Source organism: Nansenia antarctica (genome assembly GCF_963989245.1).
Source record: "Nansenia antarctica genome assembly, chromosome: 5".
NCBI lineage: Eukaryota > Metazoa > Chordata > Actinopteri > Argentiniformes > Microstomatidae > Nansenia > Nansenia antarctica.
The window spans coordinates 22,904,700-22,929,699 of NC_137690.1; the positions used below are offsets into that span (position 1 = coordinate 22,904,700).

The 25,000-nt window shown below is 44.8% G+C and overlaps 1 protein-coding gene across 6 annotated transcripts in view; it reads left to right on the top strand.

The window, feature by feature from the left end:
- The window catches only part of ank1a (ankyrin 1, erythrocytic a), a gene marked incomplete at both ends in the record, with an annotated part of 103,714 nt that overhangs the window by 69,167 nt on the left and 9,547 nt on the right, over positions 1-25,000 (top strand). Inside the window, 36 exons of one of the 6 annotated variants that reach the window (XM_080530703.1) lie at positions 1,126-1,224; positions 1,352-1,450; positions 1,776-1,874; positions 2,051-2,236; positions 2,369-2,467; positions 2,606-2,704; positions 3,025-3,123; positions 3,301-3,498; positions 3,848-3,946; positions 10,476-10,574; positions 10,688-10,786; positions 10,893-11,090; positions 11,218-11,316; positions 11,641-11,739; positions 11,839-12,036; positions 12,181-12,279; positions 12,745-12,843; positions 13,102-13,200; positions 13,312-13,404; positions 13,572-13,644; positions 14,004-14,024; positions 16,157-16,277; positions 16,484-16,562; positions 16,738-16,853; positions 17,064-17,288; positions 17,425-17,579; positions 17,682-17,893; positions 19,394-19,598; positions 19,813-19,909; positions 20,103-20,331; positions 20,546-20,674; positions 20,980-21,099; positions 21,248-21,332; positions 21,480-21,554; positions 21,724-21,855; positions 22,224-22,394. In XM_080530703.1, the coding sequence (XP_080386829.1) occupies positions 1,126-1,224; positions 1,352-1,450; positions 1,776-1,874; positions 2,051-2,236; positions 2,369-2,467; positions 2,606-2,704; positions 3,025-3,123; positions 3,301-3,498; positions 3,848-3,946; positions 10,476-10,574; positions 10,688-10,786; positions 10,893-11,090; positions 11,218-11,316; positions 11,641-11,739; positions 11,839-12,036; positions 12,181-12,279; positions 12,745-12,843; positions 13,102-13,200; positions 13,312-13,404; positions 13,572-13,644; positions 14,004-14,024; positions 16,157-16,277; positions 16,484-16,562; positions 16,738-16,853; positions 17,064-17,288; positions 17,425-17,579; positions 17,682-17,893; positions 19,394-19,598; positions 19,813-19,909; positions 20,103-20,331; positions 20,546-20,674; positions 20,980-21,099; positions 21,248-21,332; positions 21,480-21,554; positions 21,724-21,855; positions 22,224-22,394 (4,504 nt within the window). The remainder of the gene's footprint in view (positions 1-1,125; positions 1,225-1,351; positions 1,451-1,775; positions 1,875-2,050; positions 2,237-2,368; positions 2,468-2,605; positions 2,705-3,024; positions 3,124-3,300; positions 3,499-3,847; positions 3,947-10,475; positions 10,575-10,687; positions 10,787-10,892; positions 11,091-11,217; positions 11,317-11,640; positions 11,740-11,838; positions 12,037-12,180; positions 12,280-12,744; positions 12,844-13,101; positions 13,201-13,311; positions 13,405-13,571; positions 13,645-14,003; positions 14,025-16,156; positions 16,278-16,483; positions 16,563-16,737; positions 16,854-17,063; positions 17,289-17,424; positions 17,580-17,681; positions 17,894-19,393; positions 19,599-19,812; positions 19,910-20,102; positions 20,332-20,545; positions 20,675-20,979; positions 21,100-21,247; positions 21,333-21,479; positions 21,555-21,723; positions 21,856-22,223; positions 22,395-25,000) is intronic. The other 5 variants (XM_080530704.1, XM_080530708.1, XM_080530705.1 and 2 more) reach the window with 5 other exon arrangements.

Consider the following 25,000-nt stretch of genomic DNA (forward strand, 5'->3'; position numbering starts at 1 on the left):
TCCCTCTCCTCCCTCTCAACCTCACCTCCTCTCCTCCCTCTCAACCTCACCTCCTCTCCTCCCTCTCAACCTCACCTCCTCTCCTCCCTCTCAACCTCACCTTCTCTCCTCCCTCTCAACCTCACCTTCTCTCCTCCCTCTCAACCTCACCTTCTCTCCTCCCTCTCAACCTCACCTCCTCTCCTCCCTCTCAACCTCACCTCCTCTCCTCCCTCTCAACCTCACCTCCTCTCCTCCCTCTCAACCTCACCTTCTCTCCTCCCTCTCAACCTCACCTCCTCTCCTCCCTCTCAACCTCACTTCCTCTCCTCCCTCTCAACCTCACCCCTTGTTTTCCAATTCCTCTCCTCCTGTTTGCCTCCATCATCTTTTTCCACCCTTTTTTTTCTCCTTCTCCTGCCCTGTATCCCTCATGCACCCTTTCCCTTCCCCCTCTCCTTTACCTTCTCGGCTTCCATCCCTTCCATCCCCTTCCCCCCTCCCTCACCCCCCCTCTCTCGCTGCAGTAGAGTGATGGTGTGCTGTGGTCTCCCCACTCAGAGGAATAATATCAGTGGTGTGGGAAAGGTCCAACCTCACATGTCCTGTGCAGCTGAAGGAAGGCTGTGTGAGGTCAGACCTATCCCGCACGGCTCGTATTCTTCCCAACCCCGAGACCACCGGCCTGCCATCCCCCTCCCGTCCTCTTCCTCCTCCTCCTCCTCACCATCATCACCATCATCATCATCATCATCATCGCCATCATCCTGGTTAATATCTCCAAAGTCATTCGTATTGCTAACTGAGCATCTCTGTTTCTGTCAGTACTGAATGTGTAGTGAACTGACTTAAGATGCTAAGGTCCAGTTGGAGTGTGTAATGTGCTTTTGCATAATAAAGAGAGCAGTTCTAGTGTGAGTATCCAGTTGTTGGTTGGTGTCAGTTTGGTGTTGTGACTTCTATGTGTGGGTGTTGTGCGTAATGTGGACTCAACCATCGGTATTTCCTGTTTCAGAGTGGTGTGTATGTGTGTGTGTGTGTGTGTGTGTGTGTGTGTGTACTGTATGTATATTCATATGTGTGTGTTTGTATTATGTGCGTGTTAGGGAGCCTACAGTGTGAGGTCTGCTCTGTCTCCTCCTTCAGAATGGGCTCAACGGGCTGCATCTGGCCTCTAAAGAAGGCCACGTTAAAATGGTCCTGGAATTACTTCATGGCGGCATTATACTGGAGACCGAGACCAAGGTACTCACACTCTACACACTCTGTAACAAACTCCAATGCACTATTTTTAACCATAATATGTATTACCACCAATGCACGGTTCATACTCCATTATAGTGCTCATCTCCTCCCTCCACTTTGTTTCCAGAAAGGGAATACAGCTCTACACATTGCTGCACTGGCTGGGCAGGAGCAGGTGGTTGCAGAGCTGGTTAACTACGGGGCCAACGTCAATGCTCAGTCCCAGGTGAGACCCCTACCAGTGTCTCCACCCCCTCAACACCTTAACACACCAGGCTGAACATGCCTCGTTCATGCTGGACTTACCGTTTTAACCTTTGTCATTCTTTCTGTTAATATCTGTCTGCCTTCCTGTCTCTGTGTGTCTGTGCTTCCTGTGTGTGTGTCTGTGCTTCCTGTGTGTGTCTGTGCTTCCTGTGTGTGTGTGTGTGTGTGTGTGTGTGTGTGTGTGTGTGTGTGTGCGCGTGTGTATGTGTCTGTGTGTTGATGCTACCACTGTTGGGTGCTCCTCCCCGTGTGCGTGTGTCCATGTGTGTGTCTGTCTGTAACAGAAGGGCTTCACTCCTCTCTACATGGCCGCACAAGAGAATCATCTAGAGGTTGTGAAGTTTCTCCTGGAGAACGGGGCCAATCAGAGCATTCCAACCGAGGTAACAGCCAATAAGAAGATTACTGTTCAATCACTGACCTCATAATATCACCCCACCTCTGTTCTTCCTTCTGCCAGTCTCCCCGTCTGCCTCTCTTCCCGATTTTCCCTCCCGATTTTCCTTCACTGCTTGTGTCTCTTACTCACCCAACCCATCTCATCTCGCCTGTCTATCAGGATGGCTTTACCCCTCTGGCCGTGGCTCTTCAGCAGGGACATGAGAATGTTGTCGCCCTGCTCATCAACTACGGCACCAAGGGCAAAGTCCGTCTTCCCGCGCTGCATATAGCAGCGCGCAACGATGACACGCGCACAGCTGCCGTATTGCTGCAGAACGATCCAAACGCAGACGTCCTTAGCAAGGTATTCAGTGTGTTTGTGTGTGCCCGCTTATTCTAATGTGTGTTATGGGGGAGCTGATTTTTGTTAGTATTGAATACATTTTATTTGACTTGATTGAGTAAAGCGTCATCTCCCATGTACGTACACTTGCAGACAGGATTCACTCCGCTCCATATCGCTGCACACTATGAGAACCTGAATGTAGCTCAGCTGCTTCTCAACAGAGGAGCCAACGTCAATTTCACCCCTAAGGTATGCTTTCCGTTCGCTTTGATATCACTTGCACATTTCGGTGCTACCAATTTCCAAATCGCTGATCTCGCTTATCTGTTTGACTGTTGGGTCTATCCCCTGTTCTTAAACATGTGTGTGTTTGTGTTCTTCTTCTAGAATGGCATCACACCTTTGCACATCGCATCCAGACGAGGGAACGTGATCATGGTCCGTCTCTTGCTGGACCGAGGGGCACAGATTGATGCCAAGACCAAGGTACAGAACTGTACTCTCTCTAACTGTACTCTCTCTAACTGTACTCTCTCTAACTGTACTCTAACTGTACTCTCTCTAACTGTACTCTCTCTAACTGTACTCTCTCTAACTGTACTCTAACTGTACTCTCTCTAACTGTACTCTAACTGGACCCTGTCTGACTAGACCCTGTCCCATTAGTACTCTCTCCCCTGTGTGTACTCTCCCTAACTGTCCTCTCTCCCCTGTGTGTACTCTATCTGACTAGACCCTGTCCCATTACCCAGGTACCCCCACACTTTGGCTCAGGCTCTCACTCAGGCCTCTTTCTCCCCATTCAGGATGAGTTGACGCCTCTGCACTGTGCAGCCAGGAATGGACACGTCAGGATCATAGAGATTCTACTGGACCACGGAGCCCCCATCCAGGCCAAGACCAAGGTGATCTGAGGCCTATGAAGGGCTAACCTCTGGACTGTTTTTGCTGAAGTCTAGTGTGCACAATTCCAGGCAGAGTGTAGCTATGATTTGGAAAGCCTAAAATGTGCTGCATCATGGTTTTTCCTTTCCATGGCATCTCGCTTTTATCGTAAGTCTCTCTTTCTCTCTTTCCTACAGAACGGCCTGTCTCCCATTCATATGTCCGCTCAGGGGGACCACATGGATTGTGTGAAGCAGCTGCTGCAGTACAACGCTGAGATCGATGACATCACTCTGGACCACCTCACACCCCTACATGTGGCGGCCCACTGTGGTCACCATCGCATGGCCAGAGTACTGCTGGACAAGGGGGGCAAAGCCAACTCTCGCGCACTGGTCAGTAACACACTCATACACTCACAAACGTATACACTAACACACAACACGCACAATGCTCATACACACAATACACACAATACTCATACACACAATCAGTGTCAGTGTTCAGCTGTGCTGTGGTGTAATGTAGATGTCATCGATCTCACCTATCACTGAGACTGCCAATGGCCCCTGGCCTGAGCTAGATTACTCTTCCTGATACGACTGGTGGATTGATGATTCACTTGCTTAGTGAAATGTATTGATTGTAAGTCGCTTTGGAATAAGGCGTCTGCTAAATGCCAAAAATGTAAAAATGTAAAAGTAGTGGTGTCTTAGTGACCATGTTGTTGTATTGAATCCTCAGAATGGCTTCACTCCCCTGCATATTGCCTGTAAGAAGAACCACATGAGAGTGATGGACCTCCTTCTGAAACACTCAGCATCAATAGAAGCCGTGACAGAGGTGAGAGAGCAGGAGAAAGAAAAATGTATGCTAGGGAAATGCCATGGAGGGAAAATAGTATTGTATTAGTATTTAAAAGTGTATTGAGGACTTCCGGTAATGGCGGCGTGCTGAGAAGACTGGTTTTCTCACCTCCACTAAAATCGTCAAACAAATTCTCTTACAAACCTAGCTAAAGTCAACGAAAATCAGCCATACCACTCGTAAAAGATGTCGTCTACACAAGGGAAACCGAGTACCCGAAAGAACCCACAAGTACAATCTAAAATTATGGACTTCAGCTCTCCTAAAAACAAGGACGATGCTAAAGCTAACTCGAGCAGCGCGGGGATCACAGAAACTGCCGAGGAAGAAGGGGGAAAATATGACAGGATTCTGGAAGCTATCAGAGAATTGGGGTCCGAGTCTGCAAACCGACATGAAGAAATGTTGGTCGCAATTGATGGACTGAGGAAAGATATGGGAGAATGTACGGAACGAATTACACATGCAGAGGTCCGTATTTCCAACATGGAGGATGAGGTGAATGTCCTCCAGGCTAAGGTCCACTCTCTGGAGGGAAAGAAACAACAGCTGGAAGACAAGGTGACAGACCTAGAATCAAGAGCCAGGCGGTCTAATCTGAGACTCGTTGGCCTGCGGGAGGGAGAGGAGGGAGACGACGCCTGCACCTTTCTCGAGAGTTGGATACCGGAGACACTGGGGCTCACAGCACTAAGATCCAAACTCACACTGGAGAGAGCTCATCGCATTGGTCAGAGACGGGAACCCAACGCGCCTCCGAGAACGATGATCATGAAATTCCTGAACGACAGAGATAAGGTGACTGTATTAAGAGCAGCCAGAGCCCGAAAACAAATCCTACACAAGGACAAACCAGTACGTTTCTACCCCGACCTAGCGACAGGAGAACACAAGAAGCAGAAGGAATTCGACTCGGCCAGACAGAAATTACGTAGCATGGGGATAAAACATGGCATGTTGATCCCGGCTAGATTGCTGGTGACACACAAGGACAAAACACAAACTTTTGGCACACCGACAGAAGTGGAAAGTTTCATCAAACGAATCCAAGAAGAGAACGGTAGTGGATGAGTATATGAGACACTACTGCTGGCTTTGATAACGAGCAACGTCATGTTAGACCTCTAACACTGGTTTATATTGTTCTTTTTTCTTATATGTTTATTTGCAAACCAGTTAAACTGTGTGTGTCTAGGTGATTTAACATACTATTATGTTTTCGGAGAAAATATTGGGGTCATTCAGTTGAGAGTAGCTCAGAAATTAGCACGTTAAGACTCAATGTCCCAAAATGCACTACTCGAACACAGTTCACCGTCAACAATGATTCAATGCTACGCTAGACCCATGATACGGGTTTACAATGTTATTTCACAGTTATTCGTTTTTTCAAGTTACATGAAACAAGTTGAATTGTGTCTATTTAAGCGATTAATATGCCAATGTGTTTCCCTTGAGGATATTAGAGTAGATCGGTAGGTCAGAAAGTAACAAAAAAAGTACACTAAAACTCATAATCCCACAATGCACTATTCGAGCTGCACTGTTTCCTGAACAACGGAGATAGAATGGAGAGAAAACAGCCCCGAACGAACCTCAGATCAGATTGGCAACATATCATTTTGGTTACTAAATTCAACCAGGGGGCCAGGAAATTTTCATAATAGGGCATGTTAAGCACTATGTATGTGGGTGTGTGTGTGTGTGTGTGTGTGTGTGTGTGTGTGTGTGTGTGTGTGTGTGTGTGTGTATGTACTATAACAGCAACACCCCATAACATGCCGCTCAAACTCAGTTTGGGCTCAGTTATTTTCAGGGTGTCAACTGCTGATCCACATTCTTTAGTTATTATAATATACAATTCACAATGGGCTTCTATACTTAACATTTAGTGGTGGTTGACCAATATACCAACTTTGTTAATTAGGTTTTTATTTCACATTTAGTGGAGGGAGAAGGTTACTCTTTATAAGGAGATTAATCAGTTCAGCCTCACTACTCCTCACTCGGTGTGGAGTAGTTTTCAGCGTTATGGGAGTGAACAGGTGGGTGGGGGGAATGCTCAGTTCTGGAGCATTGGGGGGGTCTCGGTTAGTTTGTTGAGAGACCCAGTTTGTTTGTTTGTTTTTCTTCGTTTTTCTCTTTTGACCTCTTTTTTTTCTTCTTTACATTATTGCACAATGATACAAGGAATTTACAAATGTATTGCTATCTATGACTGGTAAATTAGACATCAAGTTCACATCCTGGAACTGCAGAGGGCTACAAAAAATAAAAAAGGTAAAGCAGGTGATGGGGAGATTAAAAAGTATTAATTCCCAAATAATTTTTCTTCAAGAAACACATCTTTCAAAAGACAAAGACATTGGGATTAGGAGGAGGTGGCAGGGTAAGGTATTCTCAGCGCCCTTTAACACTCAAGCAAGAGGGGTCATGACTCTTGTACATAAATCTATTCCTCTTAATGTCACAAAGATAATTGCTGATACGGCAGGTAGATACCTAATAATTCAAGGCATGCTTCTGACAGAACTTCTCAACCTGGTCAACATTTATGCGCCAAATAATGATGACCCTGAATTTTTCAGTAATTTGTTTTTCACTCTATCAACCCTCAAAGGTCAATATATAATAGCAGGAGATTTCAACTGTACACTAGATCCCTCTAAAGATAGGTTAACACATATTGATAAGTCCCATAATAAAAGCAGAGGAATTATACATCAGTTTATCAAGACATTAAATCTTAGAGATATATGGAGAGACAGAAACCCTGAGGTATTATTCTATTCGTGTTTTTCCAGTACACATAAAACATACTCCCGAATTGATTATTTCTTAATTTCTGCAGGCCTGGTGTCTAGAATCAAGGAATGTAATTATGACAGTATTCTGATATCAGATCATGCCCCAAATAATTTGTGTTATGTAGACCCAGGCTTGAAAAAGGATCCACCAAAATGGAGATTGCAGCAAAGTTGGCTACGGGACCCAGATCTAATCTCTTTCCTTGAGGTACAAATTGATGTATTTTTCATAATCAACACAGATGAGACTTCTGCAAGCACCAGATGGGAAGCTTTTAAAGCTTACATTAGGGGCCAGATTATTAGTTTTACAAGTTCTAAATCTAAAAGAGCTAAACAAAAATTTACATTGTTAGAGTCAAAAATCAAAGTTTTGGAGAGAAATTATTATCAAAATCCCGATCCAAAAACTCACCAGGAATTGTTATTGTTGAGAACACAGTATAATGAAATGTCAACTGCAAAAGCTACAGATAATCTCTTAAAACTTAAACAAACTATATTTGACCAAGGGGAAAAATCAGGAAAAATCTTGGCATGGCGCTTAAAACAACTTCAAACCGAAAGAGCTATTACCAACCTCAAGACTCATAATGATGACTCTATTATAGATCCTATTAAAATTAATGAGGCATTTAGAGAATATTATGGAAAACTATATAGCTCCGAAAGAGCTCCAGAATTACCAGACCAAAAGCTATTCCTAAATAATATTGATATCCCTAGTATATCAGAGGAAGAAAGGATGGAACTGGGTGACGACTTATCCTTAGAAGACATCACTATGGCAATAAAGAGCATGAAATCTGGGAAGGTGGCAGGACCAGACGGCCTACCCATCGATTTGTATAAGAAATTTGAATCTAAATTAAGGAAACCTCTTCTTGAGATGTTTAATGAATCATTTCGGGAAGGGATCCTCCCTCCCTCCTTGAGAGGGGCTTTGATTACTCTCCTTCCTAAACCTGGAAAATCAAATGATAAATGCGAAAACATGAGGCCAATCAGCCTCCTCAACTCAGATTTAAAAGTACTCTGCAAAATTCTAGCAAAAAGATTAGAGATTATTCTACCAGATATCATAAAGGGAGACCAAAATGGGTTCATTGTGGGTCGTCAGGGATTTCATAACGTAAGAAGGGTTTTAAATATCTTACATTCCCAAAGAGAGTTACCAGATACAGCTTTCCTGTCATTGGATGCTGAGAAAGCATTTGACAGGGTGGAATGGGCATACCTGTTTGAGCTTCTCGAACGATTTGGGCTGGGAGAAAACTTTTGTAAATGGGTGAAATTATTATATAAAGAACCATATGCAGAAATAATTACTAACAACAATATATCTATGCCAATTAAAATCAACAGGGGATGCAGACAGGGGTGTCCATTGAGCCCTCTCATATTTACGATGGCAATTGAGCCCTTAGCAATTGCAATACGAAATCACACATCAATATCAGGCATACCTATAGGTCAACTTGAACATCGCATAGCTCTCTATGCGGATGACGTAATCCTGTTCCTTAAAAATCTGGGAGAATCGATCCCGGCTCTTATGGACCTCATTAAAAGATTCGGCAATATTTCTGGGTACAAAGTTAATAGCCATAAATCTGCCATATTACTGCTTAATTCGAATGAGAGAGAGAACCCACCCAATTATATTGGTCACTTTAAGTCAGTTGACAGCTTTACATATTTAGGAATACAAATTACTCACAGGTTAGAAGAAGTGGTACAGACTAATTATAGCCCTGTTGTAAATTCTATTTGCGAATCAATTGATAGATGGTCATCTCTTCCTATTTCCCAGATAGGCAGAATTAATATATTGAAAATGAACACTCTCCCAAAGCTATTATATCTCTTTCAAAACATCCCCTTGCCGCCTCCCCCAAACTTATTTCCTAGACTAAGGACATTATTCACGAACTTTATATGGAAAAATAGACGCCCCAGACTTCGCCTGTCTCTTCTGTATTTACCTTATGACAGAGGTGGCCTACAATGCCCAAACATGTTGTGGTATTACTGGGCAACTCAAATCAGAACTATGAGGTTTTACTACTCGACAGAAGGACTACTTTCACCAGCATGGAAAGACATTGAGTGTAACTCTATAGGGCTCCAACTGCCGACATATATATACTCTGATAATCCGAAAAACCTTAAAAGGAAAACATCGAACCCTATATTGAGAAACATGATTTCTGTATGGTATGAGGTACAAAAATACTTGTCGGAAACACCTGTTCTCTCTCGCTATAGTCCCATTTGGGGCAATAATTACTTTGTGCCAGGTAGGGCAGACGGGGGCTTTAAATTATGGGCTGACAAAGGAATAACACAAATTAATGACATATTCGACTCAAAGGATGAGCATATGGAATCATTTGAAATTCTAGTAAACAAACATTCTATCCCTCGCAAGCATTTCTTTAAGTACTTACAGCTCAGGAACTTTATTTATTCTAATCAAAATCACTCCCTGGCCATACCCGCTCTATCCTCATTGGAGAAAGTTTTAATAAAAAATCCTTTCGGAAAGGGAATTATTTCGGATGTATATGATTTGTTGATTGCTAGATCACTAGAATCTTCAGAACCCAAATTGAAAGCATGGAGGAGTGACCTTCAAGAGGATATATCAGTGGAAAAATGGAACAAGGCATGCAAAAGAGCTCAAACCCAGACCGCTAACACTCGTTTAAAGCTTCTACAGTACAATTGGATAATGAGAGTATATATAACACCAGAAAAACTCAATAAATTTAACCCCAACATTCCAGACTTATGTAACAGGTGTAGAGAGGACAAGGGTACATTCTTTCATTGTATATGGGAATGTCCAAGAATTCAAGAATTCTGGGAAGAACTTGGAATAATAATACAGGACATTCTGTCAATTAAAATTACTGTTGAGCCTAAGCTGTTTATTCTTGGCATTTATCCAGAGGGACACAGGATGAAATGCAGTGAACAGATCTTTATGGATATGTGTATTTTACAGGCCAAAAGATCAATAGCACTAACGTGGAAAAGCACAGGTAAACCAAGTATTGTGCAATGGTTTAGGGAGATGTCTCGGTGTCTACCATTAGAGAAAATTTCATACACACTCAAAGACAGGCAGGAAAGATTCCAAAGTATTTGGGGCCCATTCATAAAATATCTGGAGGACAAGGACTTATCACACTGGATGGACGAACCTGGGCGTGAACAAATGTAAACTCTGCAATAAACCATTTGAACAGGTGTGTGAATTGACCAGGAGTAGAGTAGGAGTTGGATATAATTAATGTATCTGTTGCAATGTACCCTTTTCTTTATTATATATATAATTATATTTTTATTTTTATTTTTTTTTACAGTTTCATGTTTTTATTATTACCTTTATTTTATTTTTTCTCTCCCTTTTATTTTGTATGTGTATATATGAGCTCAGTTATATGATTGCCTCTCCATCAATGTACGTACTATATATAGGCCTACATGTGTATGGCAATTCTGGTGAGGTATCTGCTTGTATGTACAGTATATACATATATCATTATTACTAATTATTTATTTTCAAGATTTGTTTTATCTTTTTCAAAAACTCAATAAATATATTGTTGAAAAAAAAAAAAGTGTATTGAGAGGGACATAAAGTGTGAGCTGTGAATGATTGTTCACCCCTTCCCCCTCTCTCTCCTCAGTCTGGCCTGACCCCGCTGCACGTGGCTGCCTTCATGGGCCATCTCAACATAGTGAAGCACCTGTTGCTGAAGGGTGCTTCCCCCAGTGCCTCAAATGTAGTGAGTCCCCATCCACCATCCACCCACCCCACGATTGACTGACCCTACTCCTCTGAACCATTTCACAGTGTCTACCCTAAGTGTATTGTGTGTGTCTGATTGTGTCCGACCAGAAAGTGGAGACTCCTCTTCACATGGCGTCTCGGGCAGGACACTGTGAGGTGGCAGGGTTCTTACTGGAGAATGGAGCACCAGTGGATGCCAAGGCCAAGGTATTGGCACACACTTATACATACCAAATCTGAGTTCCCTGCAGGACTTCCATAATGGCCAAGTATCTAACCCAGTGGTTTCCCCCCCCCCCCCCCCCCCCGCCAGGATGACCAGACACCCCTACACTGTGCGTCTAGGATGGGCCACATGGAGCTGGTGAAGCTGCTGCTGGAACACAAGGCCAACCCCAACTCCACGACCACGGCCGGACACACACCCCTCCATATTGCTGCCCGCGAGGGCCACGCACACACCACACGCATCCTACTGGACATGGAGGCTCAGCAGACCAAGATGACCAAGGTACAGCAACAACTATTAACAGAGCACACAAGGCCAACCACAACCACGAGGCCAAGCTCAAGTATGTTATTTACCCTTTTATCGGTGTTCTCCGTCTGATGTTTTGTACATGGTCATATCTCTGCAGAAAGGCTTCACTGCCCTCCATGTGGCCTCCAAGTACGGCAAGGTGGACGTCGCAGAGCTGCTGCTGGAGAGAGGAGCTAACCCTAACGCTGCTGGCAAGGTGAGGGTCCCAGAGCATGGAGAGGAGGGAGGGCTGTGTGGAGATAAGGGGGGAGTGTGAGGGAGGGGTAACCCTAAAGGGCTCTGCACACAGCGTGCGATTTCTGTTGCGTGTCAACATTCCATTTTGAAGTTTGAATGGAAGTCTATGAGAACATCGCATTTCAACACACACGGCCCCGATTTTAATCGCACGGCGAAAATTCGATTCCATTCATTTTGAATGGGACAAAGCACACGGCGTGCGAGTTTTGTCGCACTGTCAAATTTGTGCTTTTTCCCATTCATGTGGTTTATATGTACAGTATGTGTTCTACACCCCTAGAATGGTCTGACTCCACTGCACGTGGCTGTGCATCACAACAACCTGGACGTGGTCAACCTGCTGGTCAGCAAAGGAGGCTCTCCACACAGCGCAGCCAGAGTAAGAGAACACACACACACGTACGCAGAGACACACATCCCCATGCATACAAACATCATCGGATTGGATTAACACCCAAACCTTTTGTTCCTCTCCCAGAACGGCTACACCCCTCTCCACATAGCCTCCAAGCAGAACCAGGTGGAAGTGGCCAGCAGTCTGCTGCAGTACGGGGCTTCGGCCAACGCTGAATCACTGCAGGGGGTCACGCCCCTCCACCTGGCTGCTCAAGAGGGCCGGCCAGACATGGTGGCTCTGCTCATCTCCAAACAGGCCAACGTCAACCTGGGCAACAAGGCAAGGCCCCGGGGCGCTGCGAGGGAGTGGGGCAGTGGATAGGCTCATTGGGATAATTTCAGTGACTCAGCATGTGTGTTAGGGATTGAGTTCTGCTCTCTCATTGGGTGCCTGACCGTTGCCCCCTGGCTCCTCTCCCCTCAGAGTGGACTGACTCCTCTCCACCTGGTGGCACAGGAAGGCCATGTAGGCATCGCTGACATCCTGGTGAATCAGGGGGCCTCTGTGTACGCTGCCACACGGGTAAGACCTTTACTGTATAAAGAGCCTCCCAGTGCATCCTCATGGCATGCAGTGTTATGTTATTGTTACAGTTTATCATTATCTAGAGATAAATCTATGTTATGTCAGTATGGAGCCTAACAGTACAGTTTGATGCATGGTGAACAGTGAGCTGAAGCTCCCATGGCAGATAGAGAGTCTTGACCTTTCATCTACCATACTCAGCAAAAATAGCCTCCCGGTCTCCCAGCTCTGGGTTATGTTACCAACATCAATAATCCTAGGGGTCTCCATGGAAAACAAGAGAACATCACCCAGAAAAGTGGACCAGTGGGTCAGCCCCTCTGTTTTAGTGAGGATGATACATAGCTAATGTGTGATTTGTTGTACTTTTGCAACCTTATTACCACAGAACAGAGAGGCTTTTGATTTATGGACACTGACGGGGTCTTACTCTGTGTCTCCGTCCCACATCTTCTCTCTCAGATGGGCTACACTCCCCTCCACGTAGGCTGTCACTATGGCAACATCAAGATGGTGAAGTTCCTTTTGCAGCAGCAAGCCAATGTCAACACCAAGACCAAGGTGAGCACCCCCCATTGGTCACCAATGAAACTACAACACTCTCACAACCTCAGAGAGAAGAGCTCACCTGCCTTTAGAATCAAAAATATTCCGAAGCTGATATGCCGAATCAACTTCAACTACAGTACTGCACCAAAACTGTCAGTTATTGAATATTGAAGTTAGTTAATATATATATAATATAATTATTATGCAAAGTGAACATGTGTAAACATGCTGGAGAATACAGTATATTAATGAGCCCCTCCTCTTTATCAGGTTGGTTACACTCCTCTGCACCAGGCCGCCCAGCAGGGACACACAGATATTGTCACATTACTGCTGAAACATGGAGCCCAGCCCAACGAGATCACCACTGTGAGCATCCTAGCCGCCATTCATAACTTCTCCCCAACCCTCCGTAATTTTTTTCCACACTCAATCATTTTATTTCTCAATTCCCTCCAATTTTCTCTCCCTCTCTATTAGAACGGTACTTCAGCCTTGTCCATTGCCAAGCGCTTGGGGTATATCTCTGTAATCGATGTCTTGAAGCTGGTCACAGAGGAGACAGTTTCCATGGTAAGGTGATATGAATTTGAAGCGACTTTGGCATTTCATGCCCATGACGATTGTATGTAGAAGTACTTTTCAGTGGTATCAGTATCCAGTTAAAAAACTATCCCCTCCACGCTCTTTGGTTCCATCCTAAACTGGTTGTCCTCCCTCTTCTCCTTCTCTTTCCTCAGACCACCACAGAGAAACATCGCATGAGTTTCCCCGAAACAGTGGATGAGATATTGGACGTGTCAGAGGATGAAGGTAGAGCCCACGTACAACCCAGACATTTACATACAGTAGCAACAAACAAGACAGATACAATACACAGTTGAGAAGACATACTGCACGGTAGTGGGTAACCAGACAGACACATTGTGACTGTTTAAAGGTGATTTTGTTCAATTGTGAGATTATTACGTTTTGCAGCAAAACATAATAAATAGTCCATTGTGGCCTTTGTGATCATTGTTTTTACAAAGTTATGAACCTGTACAGATGGTATATTGCTTAAAGCATGTGTTTGGGCCTACAGTATGAGGTTGGTGCCAGGACAACACTGGCGCTGGCTCATCTAAGTATGCAGAGCCTCCTAAACTATGCCCCTTTTGCCTTTTTTTTAGGAGTTGCACAACTAACAATAGGTACGACTGTCTCTTTCTCTCTTCGGTGTGCGATGCTCGTAGGTCGCCTCAGAGTGTGTGGCTCCATTTCAAGCTCACTCTCCGTCTTTCTCTGCCTCCATATCTCTCTCTGTCCTGGTGCTCAATGTAATGGTGGTTCTGGTTTCACATTGGCATGATGCTACCATGACTCCATGTCTATAACCTTTATTTATCCCTCCAATAACATTATCCTTAGTCACTAACTCCCCCCAGGTATCTCTTTCTCCATGTTACTGAGGCTGGCTGCATGGCTGTCCTCACCAGCCTCCTGTTAACTAAGACAGCACAGCCAACACAAAGAGAATAGTCTTGTAGTGGAGGATGCATACTCACCCATCCAGTGTATCAAACCATTCAGCTAGTTTAGCAATTTTTTAATCAAGTTGGAAATTCAATTCTTTGGTTAAAAAATGCATAAAAGCTACTGTGGAATTCACAGTTCATGACGGTGTTGTCTTGATGGTGTTGTCTTGATGGTGTTGTCTTGATGGTGTTGTCTTGTTGATGTTGTCGTTGTTTTGATATTATTAATGTTCCTCCATTGTGATCCCCATTGTGATGCATCAGCTATCATTTGTTTCTGTAGTTTGTGTGTGTGTGTGTGTGTGTGTGTGTGTGTGTGTGTGTGTGTGTGTGAGTGTGTGAGTGTGTGAGTGTGTGAGTGTGTGAGTGTGTGAGTGTGTGAGTGAGTGAGTGAGTGAGTGAGTGTTCCCATGGTCCTATAAATGAGTTGGGAAAAAAGCCTGAATGTACACCCTTGGAAATGATGTCAGAGGACGTCACACCCTGATATTTTTAGGCCCCTGATAATTTAACTGACAGATTGTCACCGTTGATCTAAATTTAGAGTATAGCTGAGTTGCTGTCTTAAAGAAACAACTCACCTCCTCCGTTCAAATATTGACACATTCCTCTCACACAGACACATAGGCCTACACATATTTCACATGATCACATCTTCCCAGGTTAGAATATATGACACCTCACACTCATGAACATGTCATTTTGAACCTAAGGGAACACACACAGAGGAAACTTGACATGCACGTAATGACACCCTCTGTATCCAACTGGACCACATTACAGGCAACCACTCAACCACTGAGCTAACACCTCTCCTGCTGATACATACAGACACACACATACACACACACACACACACACACACACACACACACACACACACGTGCACTGAGGGAACAATTATCATTGGTGACTTGTTCCAGTAAGTTCAGGATTTGAAGGGGGTAAGTAACCATAATCTACCTCCACTCACCTTCTGGGAAAAACATTTTTAATACTGGAGAAAGGGGCAAGTGTAATAAGTTCTGACGTTGAAAACAGAAGGCTACATTCTTCATTGATGTTGTGGGTCTACGATGCCAGTGTCTTTTTCATTGTGCTGTGAAGTGTGCTTAAGATGTTTTGTGTTGATTGAGTGTGCATGTGTGTACACTTGTCTGTCCGTGTCTGATGTACTTAGTGTGTTTTGGTTACAAGAATGTCCCTGAGACATAACCTGATAACCTTCTGTTGAGGCTAGCTAATCCAGACGTTAGATCATGTCTACTACTAGATCAGTGGACAGAGAAACACCTATGTGGCATGGGTCATACTTTTATACTCCAGATGTTGACACTGCAAAGTTTACTTTTACCAAATGAATGTCCAATACAAGTTCCCTGTATTCTTAAGTATGGGAACTATTGCATCAAAAGTGTTTAGAACTTCACACTGAGATGAATATTGAACGTAGTACTGGGGCCCTCTGTCTTCTCCCTCTCTCCATGTTCTCTCTCCATTTGCCTCTGGAGCTTTTTGTATTCGTGGCTTCCACTAAATCCTCCTCCCATTGACTAGCATTAACACGCACTGTGTGTGGAGTGTTGCCGCTAATCCTTCAAACTCACCAACTTAACTCCTTTAAACCCTAGTTATCATACAGTATTCCATAATCTTTAACTATCTCGCATTCTGCAGCCATGTTGTTGTTGTTGTTGTTGGTCTCTCTCTCTCTCTCTCTCTCTCTCTCTCTCTCTCTCTCTCTCTCTCTCTCTCTCTCACTCCCCTGACCACTATCTGCCCTCTCTCTTTGACATTGTTCCCTAAAGGAGAGGAGCTGTTGGGAACAGAAGGGGCCAAGTACATGAGGATGGATGACATGAAGGACCACGATGAAGATTTCCTCTCCCCCAAGAAATCTATGGAGTACGAGAGAGGGCTGGGCAATGCATAAGGGGGCTGTGGTGGGAGACAGGGGAGGGGCTAAAGTGAAGTGATATTGGTATACTTAAAGGAAAGTTATTAATAATAACGAATAATAAACATTATTGGAAGAGTGACGGTAATGATTGATTAGAGTCGTTTGTGATTTGGGGAGAGGTGCTGGGGAAAATATTCCCATCACTCACTCCTTCTATCTATTCTTCTTCCAACAGTAACTACTCCCCTGCCATTCCCAGGATCCCCTGTGTGTCCCCGGAGACGGTCATCCTGCAGGAGCATGCGGTGGAGCAGGTACACAGACTGGTCATGTATAGTCCATTTAAGATGATGCAGAAGTCTATCATGGAAAGTAACCATGTGACCATGGGAAGAGATAGTGGGGAAGTAACAATAGCCTACAGTGAGTCTTCAACAATGCCCAAAATGCTATGATGAGACCAGTTTTTGGGTTGTTTCTCTTTTGTAGCAGCACACTCCTATGCCATTACCAAAGGAGTATGATGATGACTCCCTGATCCCCAGCAGTCCAGCCACAGAGACCTCAGACAATGTCAGCCCTGTAGCCAGCCCCATACACACAGGGTCAGTGGACGTCGATGTGGTCGTTCTACCTGTTGGTCCTAAACCCACCTATCAACCCTTCACCCACCCCACTCCTCTTACACCCAACCCTTTAACCCCACACCCTACAAACCCCCACACTACCTTTTCAATCTACCTTCTGATAAATGGCCCATGTGATCCATAAACTGCCCATGCCATCCAATGACTTTGGACCGTGTCTCCTACCAGGTTCCTGGTGAGTTTTATGGTGGATGCTCGGGGCGGGTCGATGCGAGGCAGCAGACACAACGGCCTGCGTGTCATCATCCCTCCGCGGACCTGTGCCGCTCCCACGCGCATCACCTGCCGCCTGGTCAAGCCCCAGAAGCTGACCACTCCACCGCCCCTGGTAGAGGGAGAGGGACTGGCCAGCCGCATCATCTCGCTGGGTCCGGCCAGCATGCAGTTCCTGGGGTGAGGACATTGTTCTTAAAATTATACAAACCACTTTTGGTGGTGAGAGAATATGCTAGTTAGATTGTGAGAATTCATTCTAAACATAAATATGAGTTTTGAAGCCTCGTCGATATAACCTGTGTGTGTCTGTCAGGCCTGTGATTGTGGAGATCCCTCACTTTGCTGCTCTGGGTCGCGGAGACCGGGAGCTGGTGGTGCTAAGAAGTGAGAATGGCTCCGTCTGGAAGGAACACCGCAATCGCTATGGCGACGATGTGCTGGAAACTATCCTCAATGGGATGGATGAAGGTAAATGGCATTGATAGGTCATGCTCAGAGACAGACCTTCTTACTACTTATGTTAGGTTTTGCATCAGTATTTACTTCAACACCCTACCCTTGTCTCTAAAGAGCTGGAGAGTCAAGAGGAGCTTGGGAAAAAGCGTATCCGACGCATTATCTCCACCGACTTCCCCCTCTACTTTGCTGTCGTGTCGCGAGTCATACAGGAGAGCGACCTGATTGGCCCAGAGGGGGGTCAGCTGACCAGTAAGCTGGTTCCACTGGTCCAGGCCACATTCCCTGAGACAGCGGTCACCAAGCGAGTCCGTCTGGGGCTGCAGGTGAGATGGGAGGATGAGGAGGAGAAGGAAGAAGGAGGTGGAAGACAGTAGCCATAGCACCTTTATGACCAAGCATGCTACTTGATTTGGTTTGTTTTTGCTGTGGACCATTTGATCAGCACCTTTTTTGTGTGTATATTGGTTATATGTATATATATATATATATATATATATATATATATATATATATATATATATATATAATTTCTGCCTTGCCAACAGTTTATGTTTTTGCTTTTCAAAATAGAGCATTTTAGTGCCTTTTTCCACTGTATTACACACAATGAGATTTACTTCATGCACATCGCACATTCATTCAACTGTGTTTTTTTTTTATGTTGATGTGAGGCTCTTTTAGGAAGCTATTGGCAACGTTTGCATATGAGCATACAAGTGTGTATGCTGTCTCCCCAAAAGCTGTTTTTAATGTGTCGTTCACTACTACAATGACCAATTACCCCAAATCTACCAATCACACTAAAATGGCCATCAGCATACTTGGTGTGGTCAGGAGAGTGGTTTTGGTTAAGGTTCATACTAGTGTGGTGGGTGGTTTTGGCTCTTTCCATGGATGGCTTCCATTATTAGCCCACATATACCCATGTTTTAGAGGTAAATATCTGTATGTTTCAGTGAGCCACAAATACAGGATGGACACACACACTGGACCTTCCAACTTCTCCTGCTGCTCTGATGCCTCAGCTGTGCTGCTGCTAGCCTTTAGATGTTGTGCTGCTGCTAGCCTTTAGATGCTGTGTCTGCTAGCCTTTAGATGTTGTGTCTGCTAGCCTTTAGATGTTGTGTCTGCTAGCCTTTAGATGTTGTGAATGCAGAGCCTCATAACCTCACTCATAGCTTTCCTAGCTGTGCTAACATGCAATGTTCTCTTGACAAACAGTTAACTTAAATGTGACTGTAGGAAGGGTGCTAAGTCATGATTTATTATTATTTCTATAAATGTCTAATCTGGTCAAGTTAAAGAATGAGGGAGGTTGTACAGTTCATCAATACCTGAGATAGCTTTGAGATGTTTTCTACTGTGTCACACAATGCCTTTTATTAAACCATGGTGCCTTATCCACTGATATCCATTTTGTACAAATAATTAAATGTTTATAATATTTTATAAATAGAGATTGATTTAAATGTTAACATTTGTGTCACATTTGATCTTTACAATAAACAGTATTGTAAAAAAAATCAATGTGTGTTGCCATTGTCTTTTTATATTGTTTGGTCAAAGATTTGGACGCATTTGAAATAATTTACTTCTTTCTCTTCCTCTTCATCCATCATTTCACCATTTTGGTTTATTTTCTTGTCCGTTATATCCTCCATTGCATCACACACCTATTACCTCTCCCTGCTTCTCTCTGTATTTCTCCTGGTCTGTCTACCTTTTCCTCTCTCTTTATCCCTCGCTCTCCTTCTCTTACTTTCCTATCCCTCCTTCATATCATCACCCCACTCTCCATATACCTGTCCCTGCTCACACCCCAGGCCCAACCAGTCCCGGACGAACTGGTTGCCAAGCTACTGGGGAACCAGGCGACCTTCAGCCCTGTAGTGACGGTGGAACCACGGCGGCGTAAGTTCCACCGGCCAATCGGCCTGCGCATCCCCCTGCCTCCATCCTGGAGAGAGAGCCCTCGAGACGCCGGGGAGGGGGACACCACCAGCCTCCGTCTGCTCTGCAGCGTCATCGGTATGCCACAACAAGTCACACACGGGAAACATTTCTGATCCATTCCTTTAACAGCAGTGTTAAAAAGATAACCCGATTCAATACGAATGCAGCCTATAAAGAGTTAATTTCATAATTTCACACAAAATACACATTCCTCTTCAGCTCCCACACAATGGGTATCAGAATAATTAATCACCCGGCTTAACTCCTCTCCTTTCCTTGCTCTCCTCAGGTGGCACGGCCCCAGCCCAATGGGAGGACATCACTGGCACCACCAAGCTTGTATATAGCAAGGACTGTGCCAACTTTACAACCAATGTGTCTGCGCGGTATGTGTAGCCACACACTCATTACCCTTCATGTTAGATGTCTAAGCTTACTTTGTAAAGGTCATACTCCAGCTCACTCTCACTGAAGAGCACATAGTATACAGTATGATAATGACCCGAGTGTCTCCAGGACCCAGCGCAAAAAGAGATTTGCCTTTGTTCGTGACATGTTCACGTTCATGTCCCCTGTCAGGTTCTGGCTGGCAGACTGTCCTCGGACAGCAGAGGCCGTGTCCTTTGCTAACCTCCTCTACCGGGAGCTCTCGGCGGTGCCCTACATGGCCAAGTTTGTGGTGTTCGCCAAGATGAACGAGGTACGTGAGGGCCGCCTGCGCTGCTACTGCATGACCGACGACAAGATGGACAAGACCCTGGAGCAGCACGAGAACTTCAGCGAGGTGGCCCGCAGCAGAGACATAGAGGTCAGTACACCGGGAGAGGGAAGAGCATCAATTTGATGATACTGATGAGGTCACACTGAAGATGATCACAATCATGATGTCATTGTTTTAAGGATTTAACTATTAGGCTTTTGCAAAATGAGTGGATCAGGCTGTTGGACAGTATTTAGTCCAATGATCCTAATTCTACCCCCATCACATCCAGTGTGGTTGATGCTAGTGTCGCCCCCTTCAGGTGATGGAAGGAATGCCGCTGCACTTGGAGTGTTCAGGGAACCTGGTTCCAGTGAGGAAGGCCACCCAGCAGCCTCGCTGTTTCAGCTTCCAGGCCTTCAAGGATAACCGGCTCCTCGTGTCTGTCAAGGTGTTTACCTCTCTCCCTGTCCCACTTAGGGGAAGTGGTGGTCTAGGGGATAGTGAGTGGGACTGATGATCGGAAGGTCATGAGTTTGAATCCCGCCTGGAACACCACCGCTAGTTTGCCCTTGAGTAAGGCACTTAGCCCTAAATTACTCCAGGGAGAATGTCCCTGTAATGTCTAATTGTAAATCGCTTTGGATTAAAAGTGTCTGCTAAATGGTCAGATATTCTTCTTCAGTCCCCCTCTCTGAGTCTCTCTCTCACTCTGAGGGTGTCTTCTGTCTGTTTCTCTTGTTTCTCTTCTCTTAGGTGAGAGACAGCAGTAAGGATCATACCGGATTCCTGTCCTTCCTGCGCAAGTCCACTAAGTACGAGGACAGCCAGCATGTGCTATGTAATCTCAACATTACCATGCCCCCCTGTGTCAAGGTAGGTGTTTCATAAAATTCACAAAACACAACATTAGCATTTTGTAAAAATACCTTACATACATGCATACAGTATTAACAATCGCATGGAGACAAAGGCATGTGAGGTAAGATCATTCGATTCTAGAGACATTTTCTTTGATTGACAGACTGTGGGGAGTGAAGACCGAAGACGAACTCTGACCCCATTAGCCCTGCGCGAGAGATACAGCGCCTTGAATGAACCTGCTATGGGTAAAGGGCCTTCCAATCCCAGTAGACATATTTAATATTACACTCCTATGCACCAGCAATCCAGATTCCATGAGCCTCATAATGCAGTAATAATCACAACTATGCATTTAACAGATGTTAGTGACAGTTGTGGTCTGGTTTCTGCAGCATCTATGACTGCCATGGAAAGGACAGAGTTGAAGATGGCTTTGATAGCTGAGCAGTTGGGACTGAGCTGGGCTGGTGAGTGAATGAGTGTGTGTCTGCGCCTGCATGTCAGAAAACAAGCTACTGGGGAACCAGTAGTTTTTGTAGTGGCTTGGCTTTGAATTTAGGAAGAAAATCCTCTCCTCTCTTCCTCTTTCTCTCGTTCTCTCGCACTCATTCTCTCTCTCCCCCTTTGTGTCTCCAGAGCTGGCGCGGGAGCTACAGTTCAGTGTAGATGACATTAATAAGATCCGTGTTGAGAATCCCAACTCCCTATTGGAGCAGAGTTCTGCCCTGCTCAACCTATGGGCCACCCGCGAGGGCAAGAGAGCCAAGAGTGAGTACCTGACATCCCTCCAATGCATACCCTGCATCTTCTCAGACTCCAGTCTCACCTTGGCCCTCAATCCAGTCTCTGCTGCTGCATTAAACGGTATTAAGTTGAGTTATTTTTATTATCACACTCAGTCTAGACTACCTTATGTTACTGCTTGTTCTGCTTTTCACATTTTTTAAGACACAGCTGTGTTGTCTAGGTAGCAGTAAAGATGACTTTGCTATTCTCGTCACGAAATTCCCCACTCTCATGTCTGTTATTTCACGGTCCATTTCCCACCCCTTGCCTCTTGTCTCTGTTTTCTCTCTGTATCGCTCTGTCTCTCTCCTCCTGCTCTCTGTATCTCTCTCTGTCATGTATCTTTGCAGTGGAGAGTTTGTACACAGCTCTGAAGAGTATCGACCGGATGGACATAGTGAACATGCTGGAGGGCCATGGTGGGCCTCCGCCAGGACGGCAAGGCAGCCGTGAACGTGAACCAAGCAGACGCAGACACAACGAGAGAGACCACCTCTCTCCTGGCCTGACCAATGGTAAGGGTTCCCCCCATCCCCATTCAGCCGATCCCTTAATACACTCGTTGCCTTGCCCCTACCCCCCATTCCCAGTAAACATAACTGCCAACAAAACCCACCAGACACAGGCTGCTGCTCTCTCTCTCTACTTCTCTCTGCTACCCCCCATCCCCGCCCTGTCCCAATCTTCTATTAAGGGTTGTTTTATGCTACTGCCATAACTTCAGGTTTCTACAGATCAAAGACCTGGACCAGGGCTCAAGACACTCCTCCAACTGCCTCTGTGGTATCACTCTAAATCCTCAATGAAAATTGAGACTTGATGATATGCTGGATATACAGGATGGGGATATGATGGATTTGACTTTTGTCATATTCTATCAATTGCACATCAAAAAACACTTGTTTTAGTTGAGGCACTCCTTGCAGATAATCAACAAAAGGAAAAAATATTATTTAGAAATGAAGACATATAATAACGTTAATAATGGTGCGTGCAGTGTTTGCTAATTGAAATTAGACATTTGCAGGATGTTTTGTGTTGACAGATTTTGTTCATAAAATCTTTATTCAGTGCATTATGTTTTTTGCAGCACCACTACTGAGTTTGATTTGTTATTTCCGTTTAGTTTTGTGATGACAAATATATACATTATCATCCAACATTATTTAAACCACAATATGTCCACATAGGAAAACAAGTTTGATGTGAGATACTGTACAGTTCAGGATGTTTAGTGTCTGTGAAAAAACGCAGAAAAAACATTCTTATACATGGATCCTTTCTTCAAGCATAACTGGCACACAACCTCCCTCCAGTTGTTATTTCTCAAACTTTGACTCCTTTTCCTCATGGTATCTTTTACACATGCATGATATACATCAGATTGACTCCAGTTTCACGTCTGGACCGGTGCGAACACCCCTGCCCTGGCCTGACCATCACTGGAGTGCTCTGGCCTCTCCTCTCTGCTCTGGGCTCCAGTGTCTCATGTGTCAACACAGCAGGTGCCAGGTCCCTCAGTGAAAACTGGAGCAATGGCTGGTGATGTAACAATGCATAGATATGACCATGATGGACAAAGGGACGAAAGGGAGACGTTCAGATCACAGCTGCAGTGAATCTGATACCCGTCTGTCTGTCTGTCTCTCTGTCTGCCTACCAAAGGTCTTTTAATTTGACGTTAACAAGGTGGTTACACTCTCACGGGACAATACCTGCTTCACCCCTGGCAGGGTATTGTCTCCTTATGCTGTTCACACAATGATTACAAAGATGGATTTCAAGAGGTCATCGTTTAGTCTCTGGAAGTATAACTGATCAAATGAATAGGTGTATTTATGTTACTGACTATATGGAGGATGTACAATAGCTAGATGTAGCTCATTCAGTTTGTGTGCAATACAGTATCAATATCAGTGTAGAAGACAATGACCCTCAGAATCAAATTAAGGCTACCACTAGAATACTACTAGATCACAAATTCTACTCATAACAGAGGCAATCTTTGATAATAGATGATAGGGAAGTTGGACACGGGTTGGACACGACTTCTTTCGCTCCCTTCAGGAGTCTATCTGTCTCTGTCTTTTCCTCCTTTTCGTCACATTGGCTGCTCAATGATTTGACCATTCAGTTCCCATCATTAGCTCTGGTGCATCGTTGGGGTAGGAAAAAGTCCCAGGGTTTAGACACGAGTAGAGAGTAGGTCAGGAGGTCAAATCTAACCACGCTCGTATAATGGTAGGCCTAACACTTCTACTCTCTGCCTGTGTGTGCATGGGGTGTAGTATGAGCCTCTTCTTGGGTGGTGTTGGTGCACTGTCTGTCCCTCTGGGATCCCCCCTACTTGTTCCCTTTGACTATCTGTCCCCTCTCTCTTTGTGTTTCTACGGACATGTCATCTGCAGCCCAGCCGCCCTACTCTTCCTCCTTCTCACTCCTCCTCTCCGATCTCTGACTTCATGCCGACCTCATGTTGACCTCTGGCCCTCATCTTTATTTTTTACGAACAGTTGTGCTTTTTTTTTTAACTCTTTATTTTTTTACTCTTGAAAAAAAATCCACCTTTTTAACCGTCTGCTCTGTGACCAATCCCCCTCACACACTGTGTGTTCAGCACCCCCAGGAGGGGGGGAGGTGCCCCTCGCTCTCTCACTCTCTCTGTCTCTCTCCATCTCTCTCTTTCTTCCTCTCTCTCTTGATCTCACCTCTCTGTCTTTCCTTTGCTCTATCCCTGTCTTCTATCTGTTCTCTTCCCTCTTCTTTTCCCTCCCCTTCCCTTCCTGCCCTCCTGCCCGACTGCATGTGCATGAGGCCGACTCTCATCTCCTTCCTCCCCTATGCTAGCATGAGAGCACCGGAATGAGGGGGAGGAGTGGCTTGTGGGAGATGAAGTTGGTGCTGTGAATGTGTTTGGGCCTGTTGTTCTTGGACTAACAGACTTGTATTGCATGGCTGCCTTGCATGCCTGGGAATGACCAAACAGTCTGCCTGTTTTGTTCCTCTACAATGTATTATTCTCTGTTGGGGGTAAAAAAAGGTGTACCCTTTTTTTAACAGTGTATTGTGACTGTTCATGTATGTGACTGTGTGTCGATCCTTGATTGTGTGTGTGTGTGTGTGTGTG